At 32.6% G+C, this 27,992-nt stretch overlaps 1 protein-coding gene across 1 annotated transcript; it reads left to right on the top strand.

Annotated features, from left to right (window-relative positions):
* On the top strand, positions 1-27,818 carry LOC114343773 (V-type proton ATPase subunit S1). Its single transcript, XM_028294617.2, has 8 exons — positions 1-262; positions 476-587; positions 4,103-4,367; positions 19,620-19,705; positions 24,490-24,650; positions 24,734-24,832; positions 25,175-25,382; positions 27,382-27,818. The coding sequence occupies exons 1-8, from the start codon at positions 21-23 to the stop codon at positions 27,592-27,594; spliced, it is 1,386 nt and encodes a 461-aa protein (XP_028150418.1). The 5' UTR covers positions 1-20; the 3' UTR covers positions 27,595-27,818.
* The last annotated feature ends 174 nt before the right edge of the window (positions 27,819-27,992 follow it).

The following is a 27,992-nucleotide window of genomic DNA, read 5'->3' on the forward strand; positions in this document are numbered from 1 at the left end:
CAATTAGTTGAGGGAAGTAAATGAAATGTCAATTGAGTAAAATCAAGCGCAGGCCGTCACCATCACATCTGATTGTCAAATGTTGGGCTGCTCCAAATTTTCACGTGATCAATTCTAGTTGTCCTCTTTTCACCGTAATTACAAGAAATTTTCCAAAAATGAGTGCGAGTAAAAGTGGATTGTTCTTTCTAGCAACGTTTTTTCTATTTAGTTTAGTCCAGTCTACAGAATTTGTCCCATGTTTCATTTGGTCAAATAAAAGGTATCAGTATTTTTGTTTTTATTATCTCATTTTTGGCCTTTTGCCATATTATTTATGTTTTTTCTTAAGGTCTTAAACAATAATCAACGTTTGGAATGTATTGATAAAATATTTTAATGAATTGAGCCTTTTTTGAGAAGTGCTTTGATCATATGATTTTACCACCAAAACCCCATGACTTACTGGGCTAAACTCATTTTTTTAACTTTTTAGAACCAACGAGCATATTCCTGCATTAAATAAAGTTAGTCAAGACATTTTTAAAGAAAATATAGAGCAGTACTTGAAAGATGATCCATTGATAGTCTTATTTGCTGAACAAACTGTAAGTATTCTTTAACTTTACCTTGGAAATTCACAAATATTGAGCCTCACTCGATTATTAACGTCCCGCAAACAGATTATCATATATTTTTTAGCATTACAGCCTTGTTTTCATTAGTAGAGTACAGCCGTCCAGTACACTAGAATGCTTTTTAGCGCAAGGAGCTGTTTAACTCTACATAATCTAGTGCTTACTTGACCAATTATATTTGTTTTGGTAGAACTTCAGAGATAGTTAGTACTTACCCAGATTACTCGACTGCAACTCTACTAATGAAAACAAGGCGTAAAAAAACAATTTCAATTATACATACAATTATTGATTTCAATTATACATACAGTAAAACCAAAGAATATATACTCTCCTAGAAGAAGAGTTTGAATGGAACAGATGGTCACGTTTATTAATTTGTCCCTTGAAAATACCATAGTCATTGTCAGGCCACATGCACAACCTACTCAGTTGGTGCACAAAATTATATGCTGAAACGTTACTGGCAGTACCCTTCCATAAGGTCTATATTCTTTGGCAAAACCTCCATTAACCAAAATAGTTAAAATACTACGAGATGATTTCGTAATGTTTGTCATAAGGTTTTGCCTCATTTGATTTGATCGAGCACTGTTGACAAATTGACATCAAATTGTTTCTGTTTTACGATGAAAATTTACTTTTTATTGACGAAATTATCGAAACTGTCTGTTGTTTTGGTTAACGGAGGTTTTTCCTTTTTGTCAGACATTAACAAATTACTGAACTCTCAATAACTTACTAACTCAAAATTAGATGAATTAGAAAGAATAAAACATAAAAACCTTAGTAAGGATTTCACTTTTTAAAAAGTAATATCTTTGTGATTTGGTTTGTCAATTTATGCTATTCTGTCTGAAACAGCGGTTTTCTAAAACAATATAGATATGAACAAAGAATTGAAGGCGTTTTGAGTAAATATATATCTGAGAAATGATTTCTCGAGAGCTAAGTTTTCATTCTTTCAAATTATTTGTTCATAAATCATGAAATTCGAGAATTCTCTTATTAGATCAATATTTTTAACAACTAACTTATCCATCACATAAGGAGCATCTTCAAACACCTTCGTCTCTGGTTTTTTCTTTTAACTTATACATCCCTTTTGCATGTTTCTGTAATTTGGTAGATCCATTTCCTTGTATAATAAATCTTTCCATGTTTTCAGTGCCCGCTTTCATAACATTCTTCTACTTCTTCTTGTATAGAAATGACTCTCTGTTTTTTCAATGTGCCTCTAGTAAGTTGTCATTCATTGTTTTCTTGGTCTTCCCACTGATCCTCTTCCTATTGGGGAACCATGTCTCGCTGTCCTTATTACTCGATTTGTTGTCATTCAGTTTATGTGGTCATTCTATTCTTTTGTTTCTTACACAGTTATTAATGTTGTCCACCTTACATCTCAGTCATATATCTGTACTTCTAGCTCTGTCCCATAGAGTCTTACCATTGATTTTTCGAAGGGTTTTCATATCCGCTTTCATAATATATCCAAAGTATTTTAATTCTTGGAGATAGACTTTGCTGGAGAGCCTTTTGTTGATGTTTAGCTCATATAAAATTGAATTATTTGTCGTGTGGTAGATCCACAGAATTTGTAACATTCTTTTCCAAAAGAACATTTCAGTGGCATCTATTTTTGTTCTTTCTGCCTGTCTTACGGCTCATTCACATTATAAGAATTTCGACCGTGCGATGGTTAAAATCTACATAGTGGCTCGGGAAATCATATGGAATCTTTCTCCCTTCGCCGAATGTTTCAAGCGGTGAAGGCAGAAAGTTGCTCAAGCCACTATGTAGATTTTAACCATCGCACAGTCGAAATTCTTATAATGTGAAACAAGCGTAACAGTCCAAGATTTACATTTTTGTGTCAGGATTGGGAATTTTACTTTTTTTTATTTAGCGTATGGCTTACATCACAAAATAGGTAATTATTTAGATGTATGCATTATACAATGCACACAAATAGATGTCCAGTTCTTTATATATTCGATTGACCCTTTGGTTGCCATTACGAAGTCTGTAGGGTCGCCTCGGTATGCTCTGAGTGGGCAGTCCTGAACTATGTGTCTGATCATCTATCTTGCAACACCGCAGTCACAAGAAGGCGAGGAAAGTTTACCCCATCTGTAGAGGCAGTCGGCACATCTTCCACAGTTTTTTCTAATTCGATTAAGGGCTGCCCAAATCTTGTACATATATTGTGATAGTATTGTTGTTTATGTCGTTTTCTTTCTTTGTTGAGGTTTCCCAAACTAGCTTTTTTCCTTTCACTATGTACACCACTTTGACAAAGATTTCTTCTATTCTCAATTATTTGATGGGTTTCATGTGCTATCCAGTGTTTCTGTTTCACATGATTATTCAGCTTTGGGCAATTAATTGGTGTTGTTACACATTTAATCTCTCTCTCTCTTGTCGTTTCCCCATTACTGAGGATCGTGATTTCTTCCAATATTCCTAACAATTGTTTTCCATTGGTCTCTATCTTAGCTGCTCTAAGAGCTTCGCAGAATGAGTTTCCAGCTGAATTCTTAATTTGGTTGGACCATCTAGTTGGAGATCGTCCTCTTGATCTTCTCCCCGGACGTTTCCAGAAACAATCTCTCCAAACTATTGTCACCTCTGCAAACCATGTGACCGGAGAATTGCAGAATTTGTTGCAGGCAAATTAGACAGCATTTTTTTAGTCTCAACAGCAATCTTCTCCAGCACCACATCTCAAAGGCATCAATTTTTGGCGCTCACATGCGTGAAGAGTCCAAGTCTCTGCCCTGTATAGAAATATTGAGAATACGAGGGCTTTCACCAGTCTCATCTTGATATTTTGAGAGATAGATGTCTTTAGATAGATGCCAAACTTTAGTTAGGCGACTCATCGCATTTTTGCCATGCATTTAATAGTCAGTAATATATAATAATAGTAATAATTAGTTAATAGAATAAATTAGATTTTGAATAAAATTGACTAAAGTTAGACTTGATATGTATATGGCTGATATTCTTGATATTCTTTCATGGCTGAAGAACCTGAGAGAATGGTTTGGATGCAGCTCAAAACAACTATTTAGAGCTACTGCCTCAAAAATTAAAATAGCTATGATGATTGCCAACCTCCGTAGCGGAGATGCATAGCATGTTAAATAAAATACAAAAACAAATATTATTAGTATTTGGTTATGGGTTTGAAATATTTCAGTCAACGGACTTCATCACTTCATTGAACTATATACTCACATAAGCATTTGTATTAATTCTCTGCTGATACTTTTTGCAGAAATTAATCTGAACTTTATTAAAGGTTCTTTTATGTGCAGACTTACCAAAAAATATGGTGAAACAGTGATTTTCGAGTTCGCCCTTGTTGAATGCATAGCCTCAATTGTCTAGATAAAACATTTTTCTAAACATTTCAAAAATTTTGTTAATTTTTTTAATAATTTTTTTATTATATAGGTAGTAAAAAACTTTTTTTTTTGCAGTTAAGTCCAGAAGATTTTGCTCAAAAGGATGAGAGAGGTTTGACATACTCTAATTTAGCAAAACTTACAAAATCATTTAAAGTTTCTTATTTACCATATGTACAAAACCCCATCAAGGCTTTAAAACATCTGGATGTTACAGTTACTGAAGTTCCTCTAGACAAGTTTGGTAAAAACTTCGAAATTCCAGAGACTGATATACTTATTGTTAACCTTAACGATGCTAAGGATTCTGAAAGCCGAACAGATATGTTGAAAAGGCATGGTGAGTGAATTTTTCAATTACAAAATATTCGTTTACGATAATATTAAAATAATATCTACTTATATTAAGTATGTACGGGGGTCTACAGCCTCTGCCGCATCCCTCATTTTGATCTCCACCTTTTCCAGTCGGTCCATTCCTCTTCATTTATGGCTCTATCTCTCATTATTCCTCTGATTCCTTCTCTCCATTCCAATGCTGGTCTTCCTCTCCCTCTTCTATTCCATGGAACATAGTTTAAGACCTGTTTTGGCCATAGTTCATCAAAACTAATGTTAGGAAGCCAAAGTAACGAGTTTAGTGTTTGTACCACATTTCGGTCCTGTTATATTTTCTGTTGGATGTCCAGTTTCAATGTTCCTTCATTCGCTATAACTTTCCCTAGATATTTAAATTCTTCGCATTTTTGAAGTTATACTTCTTTACGATCGAGAGTGAAATTTTATAATTCCCTGGCGCATGCGCAGACAGACAGTATGTAGTTCGTTGCTAATCTTTCAAGATATGTATGTATCAGCGCTGTCAGCACAAATAAGTCATTAAAAGGATATATTAGTGTTTTTAGTAAATGTATTATTTATTATAATTTTTGTGTCTTTGGATTTGTCTTCCTCGGGAATAAGATATTTTATAATAATAGTAAGTATATTAATTTAAAGTATTTTTGTATACTTCACTTGGTCTATTAAATTTGTCAGTATGTATGAGAAATCTTGTAACCTGTCAAAACAAAGGGAATATAGCTCAGTGGTAGAGCGTGTGATCGGAGATCGAGAGGTCCCGGGTTCAAATCCCGGATGATTCATATTCTTTTTTTTTTTTAATTTTTGGTATCGTTTTAATAAAAAAATTTTAAAAGTGGTAGGTAAGAAAGTTAGTTTAATATTTAAATAAAATACAAATAACCTGTTAAGTATATTAATTTCCTTGAAATCATAATAATAGAAGTATAACTTCTTACGTGCGTACAAAGTACACACACATTCTTTTTTTTTATACCTATCTCTAATCAAGAGTTGTAGGTCTCTTTCATCGTCCTTTATTCTAAGATATTCTGTTTTGTTTATATTGATCGTGAGTCCCCAACTTTTGTATTGTTCGGTTAACTTTTGAGTCATATAATCCATCTTTTTCTTGCCATTTACCATAATCATTTGATCGTCTGTGAAGGAAAGATTTGTTATGTACTTGTTTCCCATTCGTGTGCATTTTCTCCTCCAGTTGTTTAATATAGATTTCTTCCTGAATATAGATTTTGAATAGAGTTGGGGACAAAGAACATCCTTCTTTTAAGCCTTTTGTGACAGGAAAGGCATCTGAAAGTTTATGTTCCATTTTAACGGCATTTTTTGCATTGTACATGTTCGCTATGGAGTTGTACTCCCGGGAAATAAGGCAAAAATATACCATGTTCGGTACACTTGAGCAGCCAGGTTGCAAATAGGTTTTTTGGGTGCTATATACCTAATACATTATAAATACAAAAATGCCCGTCATAGTTCGGACGAGAATTTTAGTTATTAACAAATAAAGGTCAAAAATGGCAGTTTTTTCGTTTAAATCGCTACAGGTAAAAATAAGGTTATTAAATATCTTATAATATTCTTCTTTTAGTGGATGAGCCAAGGTTTAAAAAGGCAGTTTTTGAATTTTGGTCCGATCATTTGTTGCTTCGGAAATTGCAAAGTAAGATTAAAATTTCGAAAATAAAAAATTTGCTAAGACTTTCATATTGCACGAAAGGCTGAGTCAAACGGTCCATACAATTCACAAAAAATTTTAAGGCGATTCGTCAATTAGTTTAAATTTTATTCAATTTGTTTATCCCAAAGAGCTTTTTTTTGCAATGTCACTGTTCAGAAAATAATAACGATATAGCAATTCTGTGGAAACTACATGAAAAAAGAAAAGTTATGTTTTCATAGTATTTAAAAAAAATAATCAAAAAGTAATTTTTATCATTCCGAAAACATTTTACTAAAATAGAGTCATTTTTAGCTCATAAACAATTTGCATAACTTTGTTAATATTGACCGTAGACTAAAACTACTTTGGAGATTTGAAAAGCTGGTATTTTTACACGAATTTTCAAAAGAAAATTTTTCACCTAGGTTAATTACGGTCAAGGTTAGCCACTTTTTTTATTTAATTCGCAGCTACTTTGTTTATAACTATTAAGCAACCTAACTTGCGCTATTTTGAAGTTCAAGGTATATAGTTTATGTGTAAAAGTTTGAGTAAACTATGAACTTCAACAGAGTGGTTAATAAAGCTTCAAAAATGACGTCCTAACGAAATAGATTCGTGGTAGGTGGAGGGGAAATAATAAAATCCGTGCAATCAAAAAATGAAATTGATTTTTCAAACATATGCTGCGATTAATATCTCCGGTGGTTGTTGATCGATTTTGATCATAATTTTTTTAATTTGCATGTAAGTACTCGTAGTCTTGTACAGTACGTTATGTATACATATGCCCACCAAACATTACAAAATGTTAGGGGCAACCCCCCTTATCACTCAGGGATATGAAAAATAGATTACGACCGATTCTAAGACATACCGAATATACATATTTTATATAATTTCATAAAAATCGGTCAAGCGGCCTCGGAGGAGTATGGCAACTAACACTGACAGGAGAATTTTATAGATGTAAATATATAGATGGCTATTAAAAAATAGTGGTTGGGGATAGAAGAGTTAAAATTAAGGGTTGTATGTATTTTTTAATGAGACATAATATAAAATTAAGATAGACAATTTTGTCCAAAAAAATTTTAAAAAATGTCAGGGGCAACCCCCCTTACAACTTCTGGGTATCAAAAATAGGTTAAAACCTCTTCTCAGTCCTACAGGATATATGTGTAAAATTTTATAAAAATCGGTCAAGCCGTTTCGGAGGAGTATGGTAATTAGTACTGGTACAGGAGAATTCTATGTATACAAAAGTAACTGTGAATTAAATAATAAAAGTGGCTAACTTTGACCGTAATTAACCTAGGCAAAAAGTTTTTTTTTTAAATTCGTGTAAAAATACTAGCTTTTAAAATCCCAAAGTAGATTTACTCTACATTCAATATTAACAAAGGTATTCAAATTATTCAGAAGCCAAAAATGTCTCTACTTTAGTCAAATGTTTTCGGAATGATAAAAATGACTTTTTATTGATTTTTTAAACATTTTGAAAATATAAGTATTCTTCTTTTATGTGGTTTTCACAGAATTGCTGTATCATTATTATTTTCTGAACAATAATATTGCAAAAAAAGCTATTTGAGATAAACAAATTAAATAAAATTTAAACTAATCGTCTAATAATCTTGAAATTTTTTGTGCATTATATGTAGTGGTTGACTCAACTACTGCAATATCAAAGTCTTAAGTTCATTTTCGCAAAAGTTATAGCAAATTTTTTATTTTCGAAATTTTAGTCTTTTTTTACAATTAGCGAAGCAACAAATGATCGGACCAAAATTCAAAAACTGCTATTTTACACCTTTGTTCATCTACTAAAAGATGAATAATCTAAATAAGATATTTAATAACCCTATTTTTACCTGTAGCGATTTAAACGAAAAAACTGCCATTTTTGACCCTTAGGCTACGGCTCCACGGGCGAGAAATTGACGCTAGCAGTAGCAGTAAAATGAACTTAAGGTTCCGCGGAACGGAATAGGAATAGCCTAACTGTACCGACTACACGACTTGTGCGTAGTCGGTTCAGTTCGGCTATTCCCATTCCGTTCCGCGGAACCCTAAGTTCATTTTACTGCTACTGCTAGCGTCAATTTCTCGCCCGTGGAGCCGTAGCCTTATTTGTTAATAACTAAAATTCTCGTCCGAACTGTGACGGGCATTTTTGTATTTATAATGTATTAGGTATATAGTACCCAAAAAACCCATTTGCAACCTGGCTGCTCAAATGTCCCGACAAAAACCTTATTTCTCTTGACTATTGATGTATGAGTTACTTAGGCATGCATTCGTCAATATTTCAAACAATATTTTTAAGGGTACTGTGTCATAGGCCTTCTCTAGGTCAACAAACACCAGAATGATTTCTGGTTGTTTTTTTCTCTATAATTTGTTGAATTACAAATACAGGGTGTTTGGTAAAGAATAGGCCATATCTTAACCTTAGATTCCTGAGGTTAAAATAGGTCGATTTTGCTAACTTACCTTAGTACAAAAGTTGATGATAACCAAAATACAGGATGTCAAAGTTAAACTTGTATTTTATTTATTTTTGAATATTTCCTGACAGGCATGGGACAACAACACGAAATTTGGTAAGTGGTGCTGGTACTGTACACCCTACTAAATTATGTTAAACAAACGTTTCTGGCTACTACCAGAGGCGTACGACGGGGGAATGTGAATGGTGGACCCTTCCCAAATTCTACGCCACTGGCGAAATTGCTATTATATTGCAATTTTTTGATTCTCCAATACTTTCTATGTAAATAACATACTCTTCATTCGTAACGATAAAGCCATTAGTTTTCGAGATATTTGAAGCTAAAAACGAAGGAGCATAATACATTAATCAAAATAAGTGTGCCTTTTCATTTTTAACTTCAAATATCTCGAAAACTAATGACTTTATCGTTACGAATGAAGAGTATGTTATTTGCATAGAAAGTATTGGAGAATCTAAAAATTATGCTAAAATAGCAGTTTCATCAGTGGCGTAGAATTTGGGAAGAGTCAACCATTCACTTTCCCCTGTCGTACGCCTCTGGTAGTAGCCAGAAACGATTATTTAACATAATTTAGTAGGGTGTACAGTACCTACACTTTCTGCCAAGTACCATAAGGATATGTCAAATAGTTTTATAGTACCGGGCACATAATTCTTAAAGATTTAAATAAATAATAAATTTCAAAAAAAAGAATACTTTAAAATAATTTGACATATCCGTGTGATACTTGGCAGAAAGTGTATGTAGGCACTGTACATCCTACTAAATTATGTTAAATAATAATCGTTTCTGGCTACTACCAGACTCGTACAACAGGGGAACGTGAATGATTGACCCTTCCCAAATTCTACGCCACTAGCGGAATTGCTATTCTATTGCCATTTTTTGATTCTCCAATACTTTCTATGTAAATAACATACTCTTCATTCGTAACGATAAAACCATTAGTTTTCGAGATATTTGAAGCTAAAAACGAAGGAGCATAATACATTAATCAAAATAAGTGTGCCTTTTCATTTTTAACTTCAAATATCTCGAAAACTAATGACTTTATCGTTACGAATGAAGAGTATATTATTTGCATAGAAAGTATTGGAGAATCTAAAAATTATGCTAAAATAGCAGTTTCATCAGTGGCGTAGAATTTGGGAAGGGTCAACCATTCACTTTCCCCTGTCGTACGCCTCTGGTAGTAGGCAGAAACGATTATTTAACATATTTTAGTAGGATGTACAGTACCTACACTTTCTGCCAAGTATCATAACGATATGCCAATAGTTTTATAGTACCGGGCATACATAGTTCATAAAGTTTTAAATAAAGAATAAATTATTAAAAAAAAAGAATACTTTAAAATAATTTGACATATCCATGTCATACTTGGCAGAAAGTGTAGGCACTGTACACCCTACTAAATTATGTTAAATAATCGTTTCTGGCTACTACCAGAGGCGTACGACAGGGGAAAGTGAATGGTTGGCCCTTCCCAAATTCTACGCCACTGACGAAACTGCTATTTTAGCATAATTTTTAGATTCTCCAATACTTTCTATGCAAATAATATCCTCTTCATTCGTAACGATAAAGTCATTAGTTTTCGAGATATTTCAAGTTAAAAATGAAAAGGCACACTTATTTTGGTTAATGTATTATGCTCCTTCGTTTTTAGCTTCAAATATCTCGAAAACTAATGGCTTTATGGTTACGAATGAAGGGTATGTTATTTACCGTGACCAGACATCTCGTAACGCGACAATTCGTAACCGGACAAGTGGTAACGGACAACTCGTAACGGCGACACTTCGTAACGGCGACAGTTCGTAACTATACAAGTTCGTAACGTGAAAATTGAAGTATTCTGTTTTTTTGTTAACGCGGGAATTAACTGAGTTATAATTGAAATTATGTTTATCAATTTAATGAATATACAGCGTGTCTACTTGAGTTGGAAACATATGGGAAACTTTTTTATTATTAATTTTACGAAAAAAAGTTATTCTTTATAAAAAGTTCTGCATGCCCCAAAACCTAAGATTCAATCATCAGATATCAAATTTTCTGAATATTATACGAGGTATGTCAAAAACTATGAATTTCGGTCAAGGGTAAAGTACCTTTATTTCTCTCAATATCGAAAATTCTTATGATAAAAAGTTGTTTGGAATTAAAAACTAAGATCAAATATGCAATTACATGCTTCTTATTGAAAAAAAATTTTTTTCTCAAATTTAAGGATACCCAACATTGTTTTTAATTATTACAAATATGATAACTCGTTTATTATTCATTTTACGAAAAAAAGTTATTCTTCGTAAAAAGCTTTGCATGGTCTAAAATCTAAGACACAACCATGATATATAAACTTTTATTAATTTTATACGAGGTGTGTCAAAAAATATGAAATTCGGTCAATATTATAGCACCTTTATATTTCACAGTATTTCAATTAGAAGGATGTAATTGCATATTGACACATAGTTTTTAGTTCTAAACAACTTTTTTAATAACTGTTTTCAATATTGTGAAAAATAAAGGTACTTTACTCTTGAGTGAAATTCATATTTTTTGACATAACTCGTATAAAATTAATAAAATGTGATATCTGTTGGTTGCATCTTCGGCCTTATGACCTACAGAGCTTTTTATAAAGAATACCTTTTTTTCGTAAAAGTAATAATAAAAGAGTTATCGTATGTGTAATGAATCAAAACGAAGTTAGTATCAATAAATTTGAGAAAAATTTGGAAAATATTTTTTTCCAATTAGAAGCATGTAATTGCATATTTGAGCTTAGTTTTTATTTCCAAACAACTTTTCAGAATAAGCATTTTCGATATTGAGAGAAATAAAGGTACTTTACCCTTGACCGAAATTCATAGTTTTTGACATACCTCGTATAATATTCAGAAAATTTGATATCTGATGATTGAATCTTAGGTTTTGGGACATGCAGAACTTTTTATAAAGAATAACTTTTTTTCGTAAAATTAATAATAAAAAAGTTTCCCATATGTTTCCAACTCAAGTAGACACGCTGTATATTTAGATACATACAAACTTTTAAGAATATGTTTAAAAGTTTATCCCTCTTATTGTTCCTTAAATTTGCATACGCGTAGACAAAGGATTAATGAAGTAATTCGTGAAATCTTTAAGCCGACAAGCGTCTTTAGACATTCGCAACTTTCTATCTAAATAAACATTTTTGTAAAGGAAAGATTATAATTATCTGTTATTCTAATAAATCTTGTGAATGATTATAGCGTTGGGGTATTCAATCAACGGTTATAGTTGATAAGAGGGATGCCTTTAAATACTTTAATACTTAGTTTAAATACTTTTATTATATTCTGAAACACGAAATATGAAATGCCTTAAAAATGTTTATCCTGATACTGATTATTATTATATTTGATTAAATTGATAAACATAATTTCATTTATAACATTACCTAATAACAGTTAGTTTCCACGTTAACAAAAATAAACAGAATAATTCAATTTGGACGTTACGAATTGTCCGTTACGAATTTGTATAGTTAAGAACTGTCGCTGTTACGAATTGTCCATTACCAATTGTCCGGTTACGAACTGTCGCATTGCGAGATGTCATGGAACCGTTATTTACATATAAAGTATTGGAGAATCAAAAAATGCACTAAAATAGCAATTCCGCCAGTGGCGTAGAATTTGGGAAGGGTCAAACATTCACGTTCCCCCGTCGTACGCCTCTGGTAGTAGCCAGAAACGTTTGTTTCTTTATTTCAGTAACACGAATTAAAGACACATCATTGTTCACATAATAGTAGTCGTAATTTAATTGAGTTTGTTTTCTTGAGAAGCTTATTCAATGACATTTATTGGGATTCAATGGGAGAAGGTTACAAGATAACCAATTGCTCAATGCATCAAAGTCGTTCTGAAGATTAAAACAACTGTTTATGTCTTGAACTGTTATAAACATTTTCAAATCATCATTAATGAACAAATTAAAAAGAATCGGGGCTAGATGAGCACCCTGAGGAACACCAGAAGAAACCTGTATATTATTTGAAAAATAGTTCTTTATTTTGACTTTTTGTGTTCTACCAACAAGAAAGCTGCGCAACCAAGATATGAAGTAAGACGGAAATCCATAGACATCCAACTTGAATAATAATAGCTCATGATTAACCCGGTCAAAAGCTTTTGAAAAAACTGAATATACACTCCTGGCCAAAAAAAAATGGGACACCTTAAAAATGGGTCATTTTTGATGTCTCGAATCTCCTAAACCTGTTGTCCGATTTTAGTGATTTTTTTAATATGTTATAGCCTTATTCTCTAAGAATATGGATGTAGTAATAGTGTTGCTGAACATGTAAATGTCGTTGTATACCGGGTGTAACAATAATACTGTGTTTTTTCCTGAAAGTTCGTAACACCCTGTGGAATATTCTAGCATTTAAAAAATATTGAAATTAAAACTCAATTGTAGCCTTTCTTAACATTCTGCTTTTTGACTCATTTACTTATGTTGGATAATAAAAAAGTTAGGTACTTTGACAACTAGCCATGTTCTTCATCAATACAGGGTGTTTCTAAATAAGTGCGACAAACTTCAAGGGCTAATTCTGCATGAAAAATAATGACAGTTTGCTTTATAAACATATGTCCGCAAATGCTTCGTTTCCGAGATACGGGATGTTGAATTTTTTCTTACAAACTGATGATTTATTTATTGCTCTAAAACCGGTTGAGATATGCAAATGAGATTTGGTAGGTTTTAAGAGGTAGTTATTTCACATTTTTTGACATACAACTAAAAATTTTATATTCGCCATTGGCGTGCATACAGGTAATATGGCCGGGTATTATGACCTGTATGCACGCCAATGGTGAATATAAAATATATAATTGTACGTCAAAAAATGCGCAATGACTGCCTCTTAAAACCTACCAAATTTCATTTGCATATCTCAACCGGTTTTAGTGCAAGAATTAAATCGTCAGAGTGTAAGAAAAAATTGAACACCCGGTATCTCGGAAACGAAGCATTTGCAGACTTCTTCTTCTTTAAGTACCGTGCCCAAATTTTTAGGCGTGGGTAGCTTCTATAACAATTTGCCGATATCGTTCTCGATCTTGTGCGGCATGTAACAATTGATCTGCTGATAAGCCAGTCCATTGACGAAGGTTTCGGAGCCATGAATATTTCTTTCGACCAATTCCTCTTTTTCCGTCGATCTTTCCATTGAGTATTAACTGCAGCATCCTGTATCTGCTACCTCTCATTATATGCCCCAGATATTCAAGTTTTCTCTTTTTTATCATCTTCATTAAGTCACCTTCGCCTTGACCTACTCTGTTTAAGATTTCTCTGTTTGAAATGCGTTGAACCCAAGATATTCTGAGCATTCTACGATACGACCACATCTCAAAGGCTTCTAATTTGTTCATAATGTTAACCTTCATGATCCAGGTTTCACATCCATATAGTAATACAGGATACACATAACATTTTAGGAACTTGATTCTTAGTTGTAAGTTCAGCTGAGAGTTGCTCAGAATAGATCTAAGTTTCATAAATGCTCCTCTTGCAATTTCTATACGAGTTTTAATTTCTTTATCCGGATTTAGTGTCTCGTTTATCCAACATCCTAGGTATTTAAAATGGTTAACTTTTGTTATTGATTCATCATTGACAATTAGTTGCATAGGGCCGACGTCTTGTTTACTAACCACAAGTAACTTTGTCTTTGTTGCATTTATGTTAAGTCCGTTATTGGAGCATTCTCTAGTGACTCGATCTATAAGGAATTGAAGATCTTCGATATTTTCAGCCATGATCGCGGTGTCGTCTGCATATCTGATGTTGTTAATAGTTTCTCCCCCGATTCGAACTCCACATTGTCCTTCCAAGGCATCATTAAAAATTATTTCTGAGTATACGTTAAACAAAGTTGGGGATAACACACAACCCTGTCTGACACCTCTTTGAATGCAAATTTTGTCTGTTTCTTTGCCGTCTACCAGAATAGAAGCTTCTTGATTCCAATATAGATGTTGTAAAAGTCTCAGATCTTTATCGTCTATTCCAATCATTTCTAGATATTCAAACAATTTATTATGTTGAACTCTATCAAACGCCTTCTCAAAATCTATAAAGCAGACGTAAATTGGTTTCTGTACTTCCCATGATCGTTGAAATAATGTTAACATTGAGAACAAAGCTTCCCTTGTTCCCAATCCTTCTCTGAAACCGAATTGTTTGTTTCCCATTGTCTCTTCACATTTCTGCTTGATTCTATTAAGAATTATCTTAAGAAGTAGCTTGAGAGAGTGGCTCATGAGACTAATTAGTCTAAAGTCTTTACATGATGATGTATTAGGCTTTTTTGGGAGTGGAATAAATGTAGACTCTAACCATATCTGTGGCATCATGCCAGTCTCGTATATATGGTTATAAATGTTTGTTAGTTGTGAGACATTGTCGTCATCCAGAAGTTTGAGCCAGTCTGATGGTATTTGGTCAGGGCCTGGAGATTTCCATTTGCAGACATATGTTTATAAATCAAACGGTCATTATTTTTTCATGCAGAATTACCCCTTAAAGTTTGTCGCACTTATTTAGAAACACCCTATATTGATGAAGAACACGGCTATTTGTCAAAGTACCTAACTTTTTCATTACCCAACATAAGTGAATGAGTCAAAAAGCAGAATGTTAAGAGAGGCTAGGGCTACAACTGAGTTTTAATTTCAATATTTTTTAAATGCTAGAATATTCCACAGGGTGTTACAAACTTTCAGGAAAAAACACAGTATTATTTTTACACCCGGTATACAATGACATTTACCTGTTCAGCAACACTATTACTACATCCATATTCTTAGATAATAAGGCTACAACATATTAAAAAATCACTAAAATCGGACAACAGGTTGAGGAGATTCGAGACATCAAATATGATCCATTTTTAAGGTGTCCCGGTTTTTTTGGCCAGGAGTGTATAACATCAACTTGTTGACCATTTTCGACTGAAGTAATTAGATGATTGTGGTAAATAATGAGATTTGAAATTGTCGATTTTCCACTTATGAAGCCATGTTGCTGATCAATGAATAAATTTTTGCAATACCAAGATAATTTTTGAGCAATTAATTTATCAAGCAATTTCGGAACTGCTCACTGGATCGAAACTGGTCTGTAATTTCTTACATCTTGTTTCGAACCACCTTTGTGAATTGGTATAATGTAACTGTCTTTCCAGAAGTTAGGACATTGTTGAGTTTCAAGAGAACAATTAAATAATATTTGCAAAGAAACGAATGAATGCCATCAGGACCAGAGCTCAATTTATCTTTCAGAGAACAAATTCCAGTAAACATCTCTTCAAGGTTAAACGATATGAACATATTGGTTTTCAATTCCTTCTTTTATCAATTTACCGTACAACCTCCACAATGAGCCAATAACGCTTATACCTCTGTAATTTTTACATTTCTTTTTATCTGTTTTTGTTTGTAATACATATTTATTATTCAATTTAATTGGTATGACTCATGTTATTGTTAGATGTAACAAAGTAATTGGATATTATCAATAATTAAGATATAATTAAATTCATTTTAGAGATTCTGATAAACACATTGGATGTGGTCTGTAATGATTCACATAAGTTTAACTAGATTAAAGATAAGTTTTATGGGCATATAATTTCACTCCCCAGTAGAAAACAAACTGACAACACCTGGAATCAACAGTTATACTGTTGAATAAGATGTGCACCCATAGGATTGACATGTGGGATAATAATTAATGCTTTCCATACTTAACTCAAAAATTTTGTATTCAGATGAAATTATCCATGAAAACGATTCTTTTTCTTCTTCTTTTAGTACCCTGTCCAGTTTCTAACATTGGTATTAATATTGGCAATAATAATTTTGTTTACAGCAGTTCGAAACAAATTTCTCTCAGATATTTCGAAGTTAGGGTGTTCTTCTTCAGCCTGGACCTCTTCTTCCGGGGATCTTGCCCTGTATCATGTGGTATAGAAGATTATAGCTATCTGGATGTCTCATTACATGGCTAAAATGTTGTAACCTTCTGATTTTTATTATTTTTGTTGTTTTTGAGCTCTTTTTCGTTCAGTGTAAAACTATTTCATTTCTTAGCCGATCAACCCAACTTATCTGCAGTATTCGTCGAGTAGTTTCATTATTTCGCTAGGAATTCAATCTAAACCGGTTGCTTTCCTATTTCTTCCTGACGGAAAAAAAGTAGTCGTCTGTTTTGCATTGTATAGGAGTCTAAGATGGTTGAGCTCTGCCCATTGTATACTTTAACTTTTGTGATTTTAAGTTACCAGCATAAAGAGTTCTTGAGATGACTAAGAGTGTATGGTGCTAACACTTTTTATGTCTCTTCTACAGAAGGTGGCAATTCCATATTGTGGGTGATGAAATGAGGCTACTATTCTATAGCCTGAAATTCGACCTCAGTTGTTCAATTGGAAGTCGTCAGCAGTGTGTATTGCCTGATCTATGGTTATATTTACCAATGTTGTTTTCTGCAAGAAAGAAGCTTGCTGGTACAGGGTGGGGCATTAGTATGACAAAGTCCAATTACTCGTTTGTCATACAAGATACCAAAAAAAAATTTATTTCGGTAAAAGTTGGGGCATACATAGTACCATAATTTAAAAATATTTTCAAATATACAGGGGCGTGCGTATTGACAGGGTGACACAAACTTATGTTTTTTTAAATGGAACACCCTGTATATTCTTACATTTTTGGATTCTCCTCAATGTTTCCATTCTTAAAATATATGGTTTTGTAATATTATTCGAGGTAGTTTAAAAGATAATTACGTTTTTTTGTTAATTTCGTAGCAATATTTACACCCTGTAGAATTGTAGTGATTTGACATCAAATTTTTATTTTATGTTCAGACGTTTTTTAATGTAGTCTACTATTGTTAAACATTAACAGTATAGCGAAATGTTAAATTTTAGTATACAGGGTTGGTCGAAACTCGGAATAAGTATTTTCTTAGTTTTCTTAAATGGAACACCCTGTATTTTAGTATTGTAATGAAATGATATTTTATGGTACTTTTTTATTTCTTAAGCATTCCCTATGCCTTAGTGCTTTAATTTGTAAGTTATTCGTGATTCTTTAAGCCAAACATTAATTGCAAGAAAAATTACGTGAAATTTTATTAGGTGGCCGTGAAAATATTCAATAAAAAATAATTTTTCGAAAAAAAGTACATCATAATCTAGCCTGATCCTTAATTTATTAATATTGGATGAGATATCCAAATAAATTCGTAGTTAAGATTGTTGGTGCGCAAAATATTAATAAAAACATACAATATTCTACCTAGTCGGTTATGACACTAAATTTCCTTAAAAATTTGACATTATACTATTTTTATAGTTCCAGTTGCTTTGTTACCATTACTAATATGAATTTTTCTAATGAGGAACTGATAAGATTTTTGTGCTAATGGAGTATAACAAAAATGTGCTACTAGCAATAAGAATTTTTCATCAGAAATTCCCTGATAGACGACAACTAAAAAGAGAAACGTTTAAAAATATACTAGAACGGTTTCAACGGACTGGACACTTAGATTACGATAAATCTGATCGAACAAAAACTATTGTAAGTGAAGAAAACAGTAATTAAATGTAATCCTTAGTGTCACTGAGGATCTGCATATTTGTACAACCGTTCTTACAATCTAAGTATCTAGTCTGTTGAAACCGTTTTAGTATACTTTCAAAAGTTTCTCTTTTTGGTTGCCGTCTATCAGGGAATTGCTGATGATAAATTTTTATTGCAAGTACTCTCCTAGCACAAAGCCATTTTAATCAGTTCCTCATTAGAAAAATGAATATTAGTAATGGTAACAAATCAACTGAAAATATATAAATAGTATAATGTCAAATGTTTAAGCAAATTTTGTGTCATAGTCATAGCCAACTAGGGAGAATTTTGTATGTTTGATTAGTATTTTAAGCACCAACAACCTTAACTACGAATGTATTTGGATATCAAATCCAATATTAATAAATTAAGGATCAGACTAGATTATTATGTATTTTTCTTTCGAAAAATTTATTTTGGATTGGATATTTTCACGGCCACCTAATAAAATCTCACGTAATTTTTCTTGCAATTAATGTTTGGCTTAAAGAATCACGAATAACTTACAAATTAAAGTACTTAGGTATAGGGAATACTTAAGAAATAAAAAAGTACCATAAAATATCATTTCATTACAATACTAAAATACAGGGTGTTCCATTTAAGAAAACTAAGAAAATACTCATTCCGAGTTTCGACCAACCCTGTATACTAAAATTTAACATTTCGCTATACTGTTAATTTTTAACAATAGTAGACTACATTAAAAACGTCGGAAGATAAAATAAAAATTTGATGTCAAATCACTACAATTCTACAGGGTGTAGATGTTGCTACGAAATTAACAAAAAAACGTAATTAACTTTTAAACTACCTCGTATAATATTACAAAACCATATATTTTAAGAAAGGAAACATTGAGGAGAATCCAAAATTGTAAAAATATACAGGGTGTTCTATTTAAAAAAACATAAGTTTGTGTCACCCTGTTAATACGCAAGCCCCTGTATATTTGAAAATATTTTTAAATTATGGTACTATGTGTGCCCCAACTTTTACCTAAATGACTTTTTTCGTATCTCTTACGACAAACGAGTAATTGGACTTTGTCACACTACTGTATATTTGTTCTTTGTCAGATGGTTCGTAGAAGAGCTGCATTTTGTTTGTTGGATAGTTGTTTGTAACGTGTTTCCAAGGAGACCCGGAAGAAAGTCTGGCGGCTCAGTTTTACTGCTCATTTAGTTTACCCAGTGTGCCCAAAAGTAGGCGAGACAGCTTTACATCCTGTTAACATACCGCATAGCAATTAACAACTCTTCAACACAATTTTAGACTAAAATTTTATTCGTGCTTAATAGTTATTCAGTTATATTTAAACTGTTGAAATATTTCCTTAATTTAAGATGCTGCTATATCTAAAATTTACGAAGATCTTGCAAACACTAACGACAATGTATTGGGAATGTACACTGCTCACCACACATCGTGGGTAAGTATCAGTTTTAGATTTACTGTAAACATCTTACCATCTAAATGTCCATTTATCATTTCTTACCGAAGGCAAAATAATGGAAGGTTTCATCACTTTTGTGTGAGCTTTGGTGAAATTCTATTAATTTCAGTTGATACTATGTATTTCCGTCCCTCTTGCTCTTCTAAACTATATTTAGCACTCCTTTTTAACTTTGAGACATTGTTTCAACCCAGCGTGACCCAGCGCTAAAACACACCTAGCGAAATTTCACTAATGAGGACAATTCTGATTGGAGACAAATCAAACTAACCAAATACTTTAACAGCAAAAACAGCATAGTCCACAAACTTCAAGTAGCTCAGAGAGCTACTATGGTACATAGAATGCTCAACATTAAGCTCAGCGATCGTAAATCTAATGAAGAAATAAGAAGATGATCAAAAATAACAGACCTAATCCAAAATATTGCCATGTTATAATGGTACTGGACGGGATATATAGGAAGAATCGAAGAAAGCTGTTGGATGAAGCGAAGTTTTGAATGGCGATCAAGAGTAAATAATGGAAGTAGAGACAGACTAGTCATAAACTTTATAAGGAAACACCCCTGTCAGACTTCATTAGAATACAAAGATTGCAATGGGCCGGATATGTGACAAGAATGGGAGAGGATAGGCGACCAAAAAGAGCACAGAATGCTAGAATGCAGGGAAAGAGACCGGTTGGAAAGCCAAGAAAGCGCTGGGAAGACACTGTAAACAGCGACACACAAGCCCTTTTAGGAGTCCGTGTATGGAAAAGAGCAGCCACAGACAAACAAGGTGGAGGCAAAAATAAAGGAGGCCAAGGCTCAATTCGGGCTGTAGCGCCGTAGGAGAAGAAGAGACAGACGTCAAATAAGATGGACGAATGACCTTAAGCGAATGGCTGTAAAAAAGCGAACAGAAATTAATATATGATACTGATGACTACCAATAAGTGACAAATAGGTATTTAGAGTTTACCTACTGTTACAAGATGAAAATTTTTCCACATCTTAAAAAGTGGTGTTACTCTTTATTTAGCTTGCTCTAAATATCCATCTATTGATTTTCTTTTTTCAATGTCTGTCATCTCTACATTTTTTGTTTAAGTATGTCAACAATAATTATCATGTCTGTAAAAATTGAAGTAAAAGTCATAATAATTTTTATCGCCAACCGTCACTAAAGTCATTCATTATTGTACTCATTTGCCCTCAGCTGCGGCAGTAAAGTAATACTTTATTGTACTGAAAAAAGAATTTTACTTTACCCACGGTTATTAGACTTTACTTCGGTTGTCTTGTCCGACGGCGGTGGGGAGACTTATATTTTTGACTTTACGTCACAAGAATACACAATCCCATATTTTTAAATGATTTTCGATCATTGAATGTGTGTCACTGTGTATATATGTGTATTATTTGTGTTATTATTAAATATAATAAGACAAATAATACACATTTTATCTTATAGGTATATCCTAGTTTACTTTATATTTTTGTATTTGTAATTTTGGTGTTGTTTCCCGTAAAATTTTGAATTATTCATGAAAGTTGTAGATCGTACCTATTGTAGGAGTTTAAATAAGAATATACAGCGTGTCTACTTGAGTTGGAAACATATGGGAAACTTTTTTATTATTAATTTTACGAAAAAAAGTTATTCTTTATAAAAAGTTCTGCATGCCCCAAAACCTAAGATTCAATTATCAGATATCAAATTTTCTCAATATTATACGAGGTATGTCAAAAAATATGAATTTCGGCTAAGGGTAAAGTACCTTTATTTCTCTCAATATCGAAAATTCTTATGATAAAAAGTTGTTTGGAATTAAAACTAAGATGAAATATGCAATTACATGCTTCTTATTGAAAAAAAAATATTTTTCTCAAATTTATGGATACCCAACATCGTTTTTAATTATTGCAAATATCATAACTCGTTTATTATTCATTTTACGAAAAAAAGTTATTCTTCATAAAAAACTTTGCATGGTCTAAAATCTAAAACACAACCATTATATATCAACTTTTATTAATTTTATACGAGGTGTGTCAAAAAATATGAAATTCGCTCAATATTATAGCACCTTTATATTTCACAGTATTTCAATTAGAAGGATGTAATTGCATATTGACACATAGTTTTTAATTCTAAACAACTTTTTTAATAACCGTTTTCAATATTGTGAAAAATAAAGGTACTTTACTCTTGAGTGAAATTCATATTTTTTGACATAACTCGTATAAAATTAATAAAATGTCATATCTGTTGGTTGAATCTTCGGTCTTAGGACATACAGAGATTTTTATAAATAATACCTTTTTTTCGTAAAAGTAATAATAAAAGAGTTATCGTATGTGTAATGAATAAAAACGAAGTTAGTATCAATAAATTTGAGAAAAATTTGGAAAATATTTTTTTCCAATTAGAAGCATGTAATTACATATTTGAGCTTGGTTTTTATTTCCAAACAACTTTTCATAATAAGAATTTTCGATATTGAGAGAAATAAAGGTACTTTACCCTTAGCCGAAATTCATATTTTTTGACATACCTCGTATAATATTGAGAAAATTTGATATCTGATAATTGAATCTTAGGTTTTGGGGCATGCAGAACTTTTTTTCGTAAAATTAATAATAAAAAAGTTTCCCATATGTTTCCAACTCAAGTAGACACGCTGTATATTTATAAGGTAGGTTAAAACGTTAAAATTTCATTATGTATTAACGTAATAATAATGTTGATGTCATTTTAGAATGCCAGGTACAGGCTGTAGTGTGGCCAAATTTATTAGGTACCTATTATTTAAATTTATTAGGCTGTAGAAAGCCATGAAGTCGGCCGAAATAAGCACAGAACTGCTATCGGTTCAAGGTCCCAAGTTATTACTAGCTTACGCAGATGACATTGATCTCGTTGGAGACTCCATCCTATCCACAAAAGCCATTTTCAACAAGGTGGAAGGAGCAACAAGCGAAGTAGAGCTGAGGATTAATGAAGAGAAGACGAAATATATGTGTATAAATAAAACGACACGAAGAGACAGGATAGAACAAAATGTGACGGTCAACACCTTCAATTTCGAAAGAGTACAACGTTTTAAGTATCTGGGGGCCGTAATCACAGGTGATAACGATGTTACTGAAGAAATAAAAGACAGAATCCAATCAGAAGATCAAAATTTATAAATCCATCGTCAGACCAGTACTAACATATGGATGCGAAACGTGGACCATGACCAAATCAAACGAAGAAAAGCTCAGACGTTTTGAACGAAAAATACTTTTGTACGAAAAATTTTCGGACCTCACCACGACATTAACACAAACCAGTATTGGTATCGAATTAAAAGCACTTTACAATGACACCGATATTGTCCAAGAAATTAAATCACAGCGACTAAGATGGGCAGGCCACGTGCACAGACTTCATAACGAAAGACGTGTAAAACTGGTATGGGAGGAGATTCCTACAGGCAAAAGACCACTTGGACGTCCCAGAATGCGATGGAGAAATAACATCCAAGCAGATCTCCGGAAAATGAACATTCCATTTGACCGTAGGTTGATGGAAGACCGAAGAAATTGGAAGAAAGTTGTACAGTCAGCCAGGACCCACCCAGGGTTTTAGCGCTACATGATGATGATGATATTATTTAAATTCTTACAATAAATTATACAAATAATTCTAATTTACAAAATCCTAGCTGATCTCTAAGGATATAGTATGTATTCAATAGTTAATCCAGTATTAATGGAAATTCATCGACAAATTTTAAGTGTAGAATGGATTTCCGTAAATATTGCATGGATAAATAATATCAACAGTTTTCCATAATTAGGTATTATAATCCACTAAACATCTTTATTTCTTAACTATCTTGACTATTTTCCATACACCAAAGACATAAAAATACCGATTAAGGGGAAGGAGCAAAATTCAAAATTTTGACGCATGTCAAAATTCTTAGTGTGTTTTAAATGTATTCATTTTTTTTGAATCCTGAGAAAACTAACAAAATATTTTTGAAAAATTTAAACGCAGAATGAAAGACTGCATTATTACCGAGGGCCGAAAGTCCCTGAAAACTTCTATAATATTATTTTAACAAGTTACAGGGCTGAAAATAAAACGGAAGTGTGATTTTTAATTGCAAATATTTCATTCTATTTACTCTAAGAGACTTTCGGCCCTTGGTAATAACGTAATCTTTCATTCTGCGTTTAAATTTTTCTAAAATACTTATTAGTTTTCTCAGGATTCGAAAAAAAAAATCATATTACGATTCAAATTACAGTATACTCGTGACGTAATCGCACCCTTAATGTTCATTGGTTAGTCGATCTGGGCAACCGTAGTAATGTCTTAGAACCGTGTACTTTACCTGCCGCGATTATTAATCAAATTAACGGAGATTGAATAAGTGGTCGATGGCAGTAATCGATTATTTGAGTAAACTTAAAATTTATATTTATGTACTTTTATTATTAAAAATATTGTGCAAAATTTACGTTATTTTTAATTAAATTTATGTAAAAAAGTGAAATTCTGTAGTATTTGTAATAATTATATTCATATAAAATAAATCAAAACTTTACCGATTTAGTAGTTATTCAATATTGATAACTATCGATTAAAAATCGAAAGCGGCCATCATGCAAAAGTCATCTGTCATCACTGTCCAAGGATAAGGAGGCGTTACTGTCATTTGAAATTTTTATTCATTATAAAGTAAAAAATAACTTTAACGAGTCTGAATTTATTATTTAGGTTGTATCTGAAGAAGTTATTAAATCTAGACAAGCAAGATCATTAATGGTGGCAGAAAATGCTGAAGCTGCTAAAGCCGGAGAGACAGCTGAAGAAGTATCAGACAAATTCAGGAATGATACAAATGCATATCTATATATCTCAAATTCAGCATACACAATGTAAGCAGTTAGAATAAATTTTTTAAGAGTTTTCAAGAATATTCAGTTCCAGTGTCATTTATAAATGTTTTATTTGGTTTTAGGGGTGATGTACAAAACAAAGAAGTTAATCTAAATTTAACAGTTACGAACGATACAGGAATACTTGTCCTTAACCTAGGATGCCCTGATTTTAATCTCGAGTAAGTATAGTTTAAATAAGATTAATACTAGCTGTTCATCATTCATTTTCACTCCAGTCTTTATCTTGCAAAGTGTGTTTGAAAATTATATCCAAGTAGATATTAAATAAAAACGGGGTCATAATGCATACCTTTCTGATGCCTCTTTGAATGTAATATTCGTTGGTTAATCTCCCATCGACTTGTATGACTGCGCTGATTTCAATACAATTTTTCTTACAGAAAAACAAACTGAATAAATGAATTTGTCCACAAGGGTTTTGTTCTTGATGTAGTTTTTTTTGTCCAGAAACACAGCCAAATACATCGAACATTTATTTATTATAATAATAAACTTTTTAGGATGAAATTCGCAAATAACGTTAGTTTTGGATACTGGGAGCAATATGAGAATATTACAGCATTCCTCTCTAATGATACTCAGAAAAAGAATCCATTGGTTCTCAAATCAACTGCCAGCATCTATGCTCCTGTCAGTGGATTTTCCTACCACTGTGGTGACCAGTACTTCTCCACTGATGGATTCAGCATAAAATTACAAGATTTTCAAGTAAGTGTTCCGCAAATATATATAATATGCTATTAGCCTTTACAATATTAGAGTTCTCCCAAAGTAGTTCACTCTAGCAAAAAAGAATTTGAATTGAATTTTTAAAATATTTTTCTTGGAATTACAAGTACAGTAGAACCCTGATTATCCGGGTGTGGATTATCCGTGCTATGATTTTCTATTACTCAAGTTGCGTTTTTAAGGTTTTATCAAAATAGCGTCATCGTAAATCACTTGACAGAAACTCTATATGACGAAAGAGAGACTCATAATGAAAGATTTATTTTTTTCTGTTATTTTGTATGGTAGGTACATATGTCTTATATACATAAGAAATACATGTTCGGATTATCCGTGCTTTTCAATTATCTGTGCCGCCCTTCGGTCATGAGGAGTACGGATAATCAGGGTTCTACTGTATTGGAATCTCTAAGAAACGCTTAGAGATTTCTGTGTGCTATAGAGACCGAGATATTGCTCGAATTTGAAATTCCATTCGAAACCTTCCAAAAATAAAAATTTAATTACTGCACAAAAGTTGATGGTTTCCATTGTAAAAAATACTGTGACACATTGATATTAAATGGCTTGTAAACAAAAAATGAACTGACAGATTAAAATTAAACTTAACACACATACGAATAGTGTACAAATAATCGTTGGGCTGAAAAGTTCGTATTCTAACATAGAAAGAATTTTTTTGGATAAAATTTGATTTTAATATTTAATATAGTTACCTTTGAGGGCGATACAAAGATAAAAGTGCTCATACAACTTTTCAATACCATACCATTTTTATAATACAATTTGTCTTTAGTCTCAAAATAAGTCTCAGTTTTGGCGATTACCTCTTCATTGGTGCTAAATTTCTTTCCAGCGAGCATTCTTTTGAGGTCAGCGAACAGGTAGTAGTCACTGGGAGCCACATCTGGTGAATATGGTGGCTGCAGAAGCAATTCGAAGCCCAATTCATGAAATGTTGCCATCGTTTTCATTGATATGTGACACGGTGCATTGTCTTGATGAAATAATACTTTCTTTTTCTTCAAATAGGGCCGTGTTTTTCTCAAAATTTCGTCCTTTGAACGCTCCAATAACGCAATGTAATAGTCGCTGTTAATGGGTTTCCCCCTTTTCAAGATAATCGATGAATATTATACCCTGCGCATCCCAGAATACTGATGACATAACCTTGCCAGAGGACTGTTGCGTCTTTCCAAGCTTTAGAGTCAGTTCATCACGTGCAGTCCACTCCAGTGTGAAATGACGGAGCCATGTTTCATCCATTGTAATGTATCGACACAAAAATTCGGTTTTATTACTATTGAAGAGCTTCTGAATATTCAGAATCATCAATTAGTTGTTGTTTTTGATCTATTGTGAGCTCTCGCAGCAGCCACTTTGCAAAGAGCTTTCGCATACCCAAATATTCATGCACAATATATCCAACATGTTCCTTTGATATCTTGAGAGTCTCAGCTATCTCTAACAATTTCACTTCACAGTCATCCAAAATTATTTTGTGGACTTTTTTGATGTTTTTGTCGGTAACAGCCTCTTTGGGGCTTCCACTTCGTGAATCGTCCTTGGTGCTCATTTGCCTCGTTTGAACTTAGTAAACCATTTCTCAAAGGTTGATTTTCCTGGTACAGAGTCTGAATAATGTTTATCGAGCCAAGCTTTGGCTTCAACAGCATTTTGTTTCGCCAAAAAGCAATGCTTTATTAAGACACAAAATTCCGTTTTATCCATTTTTTTTTAAACTTGTTGCTTCACTCAAAATGCTATATCTGCTAAATTAATAGCTCTACAGTTGTGAAATTTATACACACATCTTTTGAAGCTTAGGGCTGACTTAAAGTCATATGGATTTAATACCAGTAGTGTCATCTATGTGTCAGCCTACGAACTTTTCATCTCACCTCTCTTATAGAACCGCACAACTTATTGAACAGCCTAGTAGTGATATGTACTCTTTTTTAAATGAAATATATTTCAGATTCAACTTTTCTTTGATGGACCTGCCAGTGGTAAATTCGGTGACGCCTATGACTGTGTTGGCTTCACGACTGTCCCAATTTGGTCCGGTTTATTCGTCACAACAATCTTGTTGATCATTATGTCCATTGGCATCACAATGATGATGGACATTAGAACGATGGATAGATTTGATGATGCTAAGGGCAAAACTATTACTATAAATGCGGAATAATTGTAATCGCTGATTATAAAGCTATTTTGCTAAGCCTGAATCGTTTACTAGTAATGTCACAGTTTACTTTAAACACATTTGTATTAAAGTTACCACAATGAACACTGTATACTAAAAATGGCTCTAATAATGTGTATATGTATACAATGTATTCCATTTAGTTTAATAATTGTACCCGTGGTTCATGTATAAAGTTGATTTAACAATAAATGAATTGTCATACATTTTTCACTGTCAGTTATTATTACAGTTTGATCTCCTATTTCAGTTATTATGTGTGTATAATTTCCAGTACCTGACAAAATGTGTGCACAATTAATCGAATCTATTTTATTCCAATAAGCTGTGCAGGGTGTCATATTGACGTGGAAAATAGGTATGACAAAGTTAGCTAGTTT

Source organism: Diabrotica virgifera, chromosome 10 (genome assembly GCF_917563875.1).
Source record: "Diabrotica virgifera virgifera chromosome 10, PGI_DIABVI_V3a".
In the NCBI taxonomy this organism is placed as follows: domain Eukaryota; kingdom Metazoa; phylum Arthropoda; class Insecta; order Coleoptera; family Chrysomelidae; genus Diabrotica; species Diabrotica virgifera.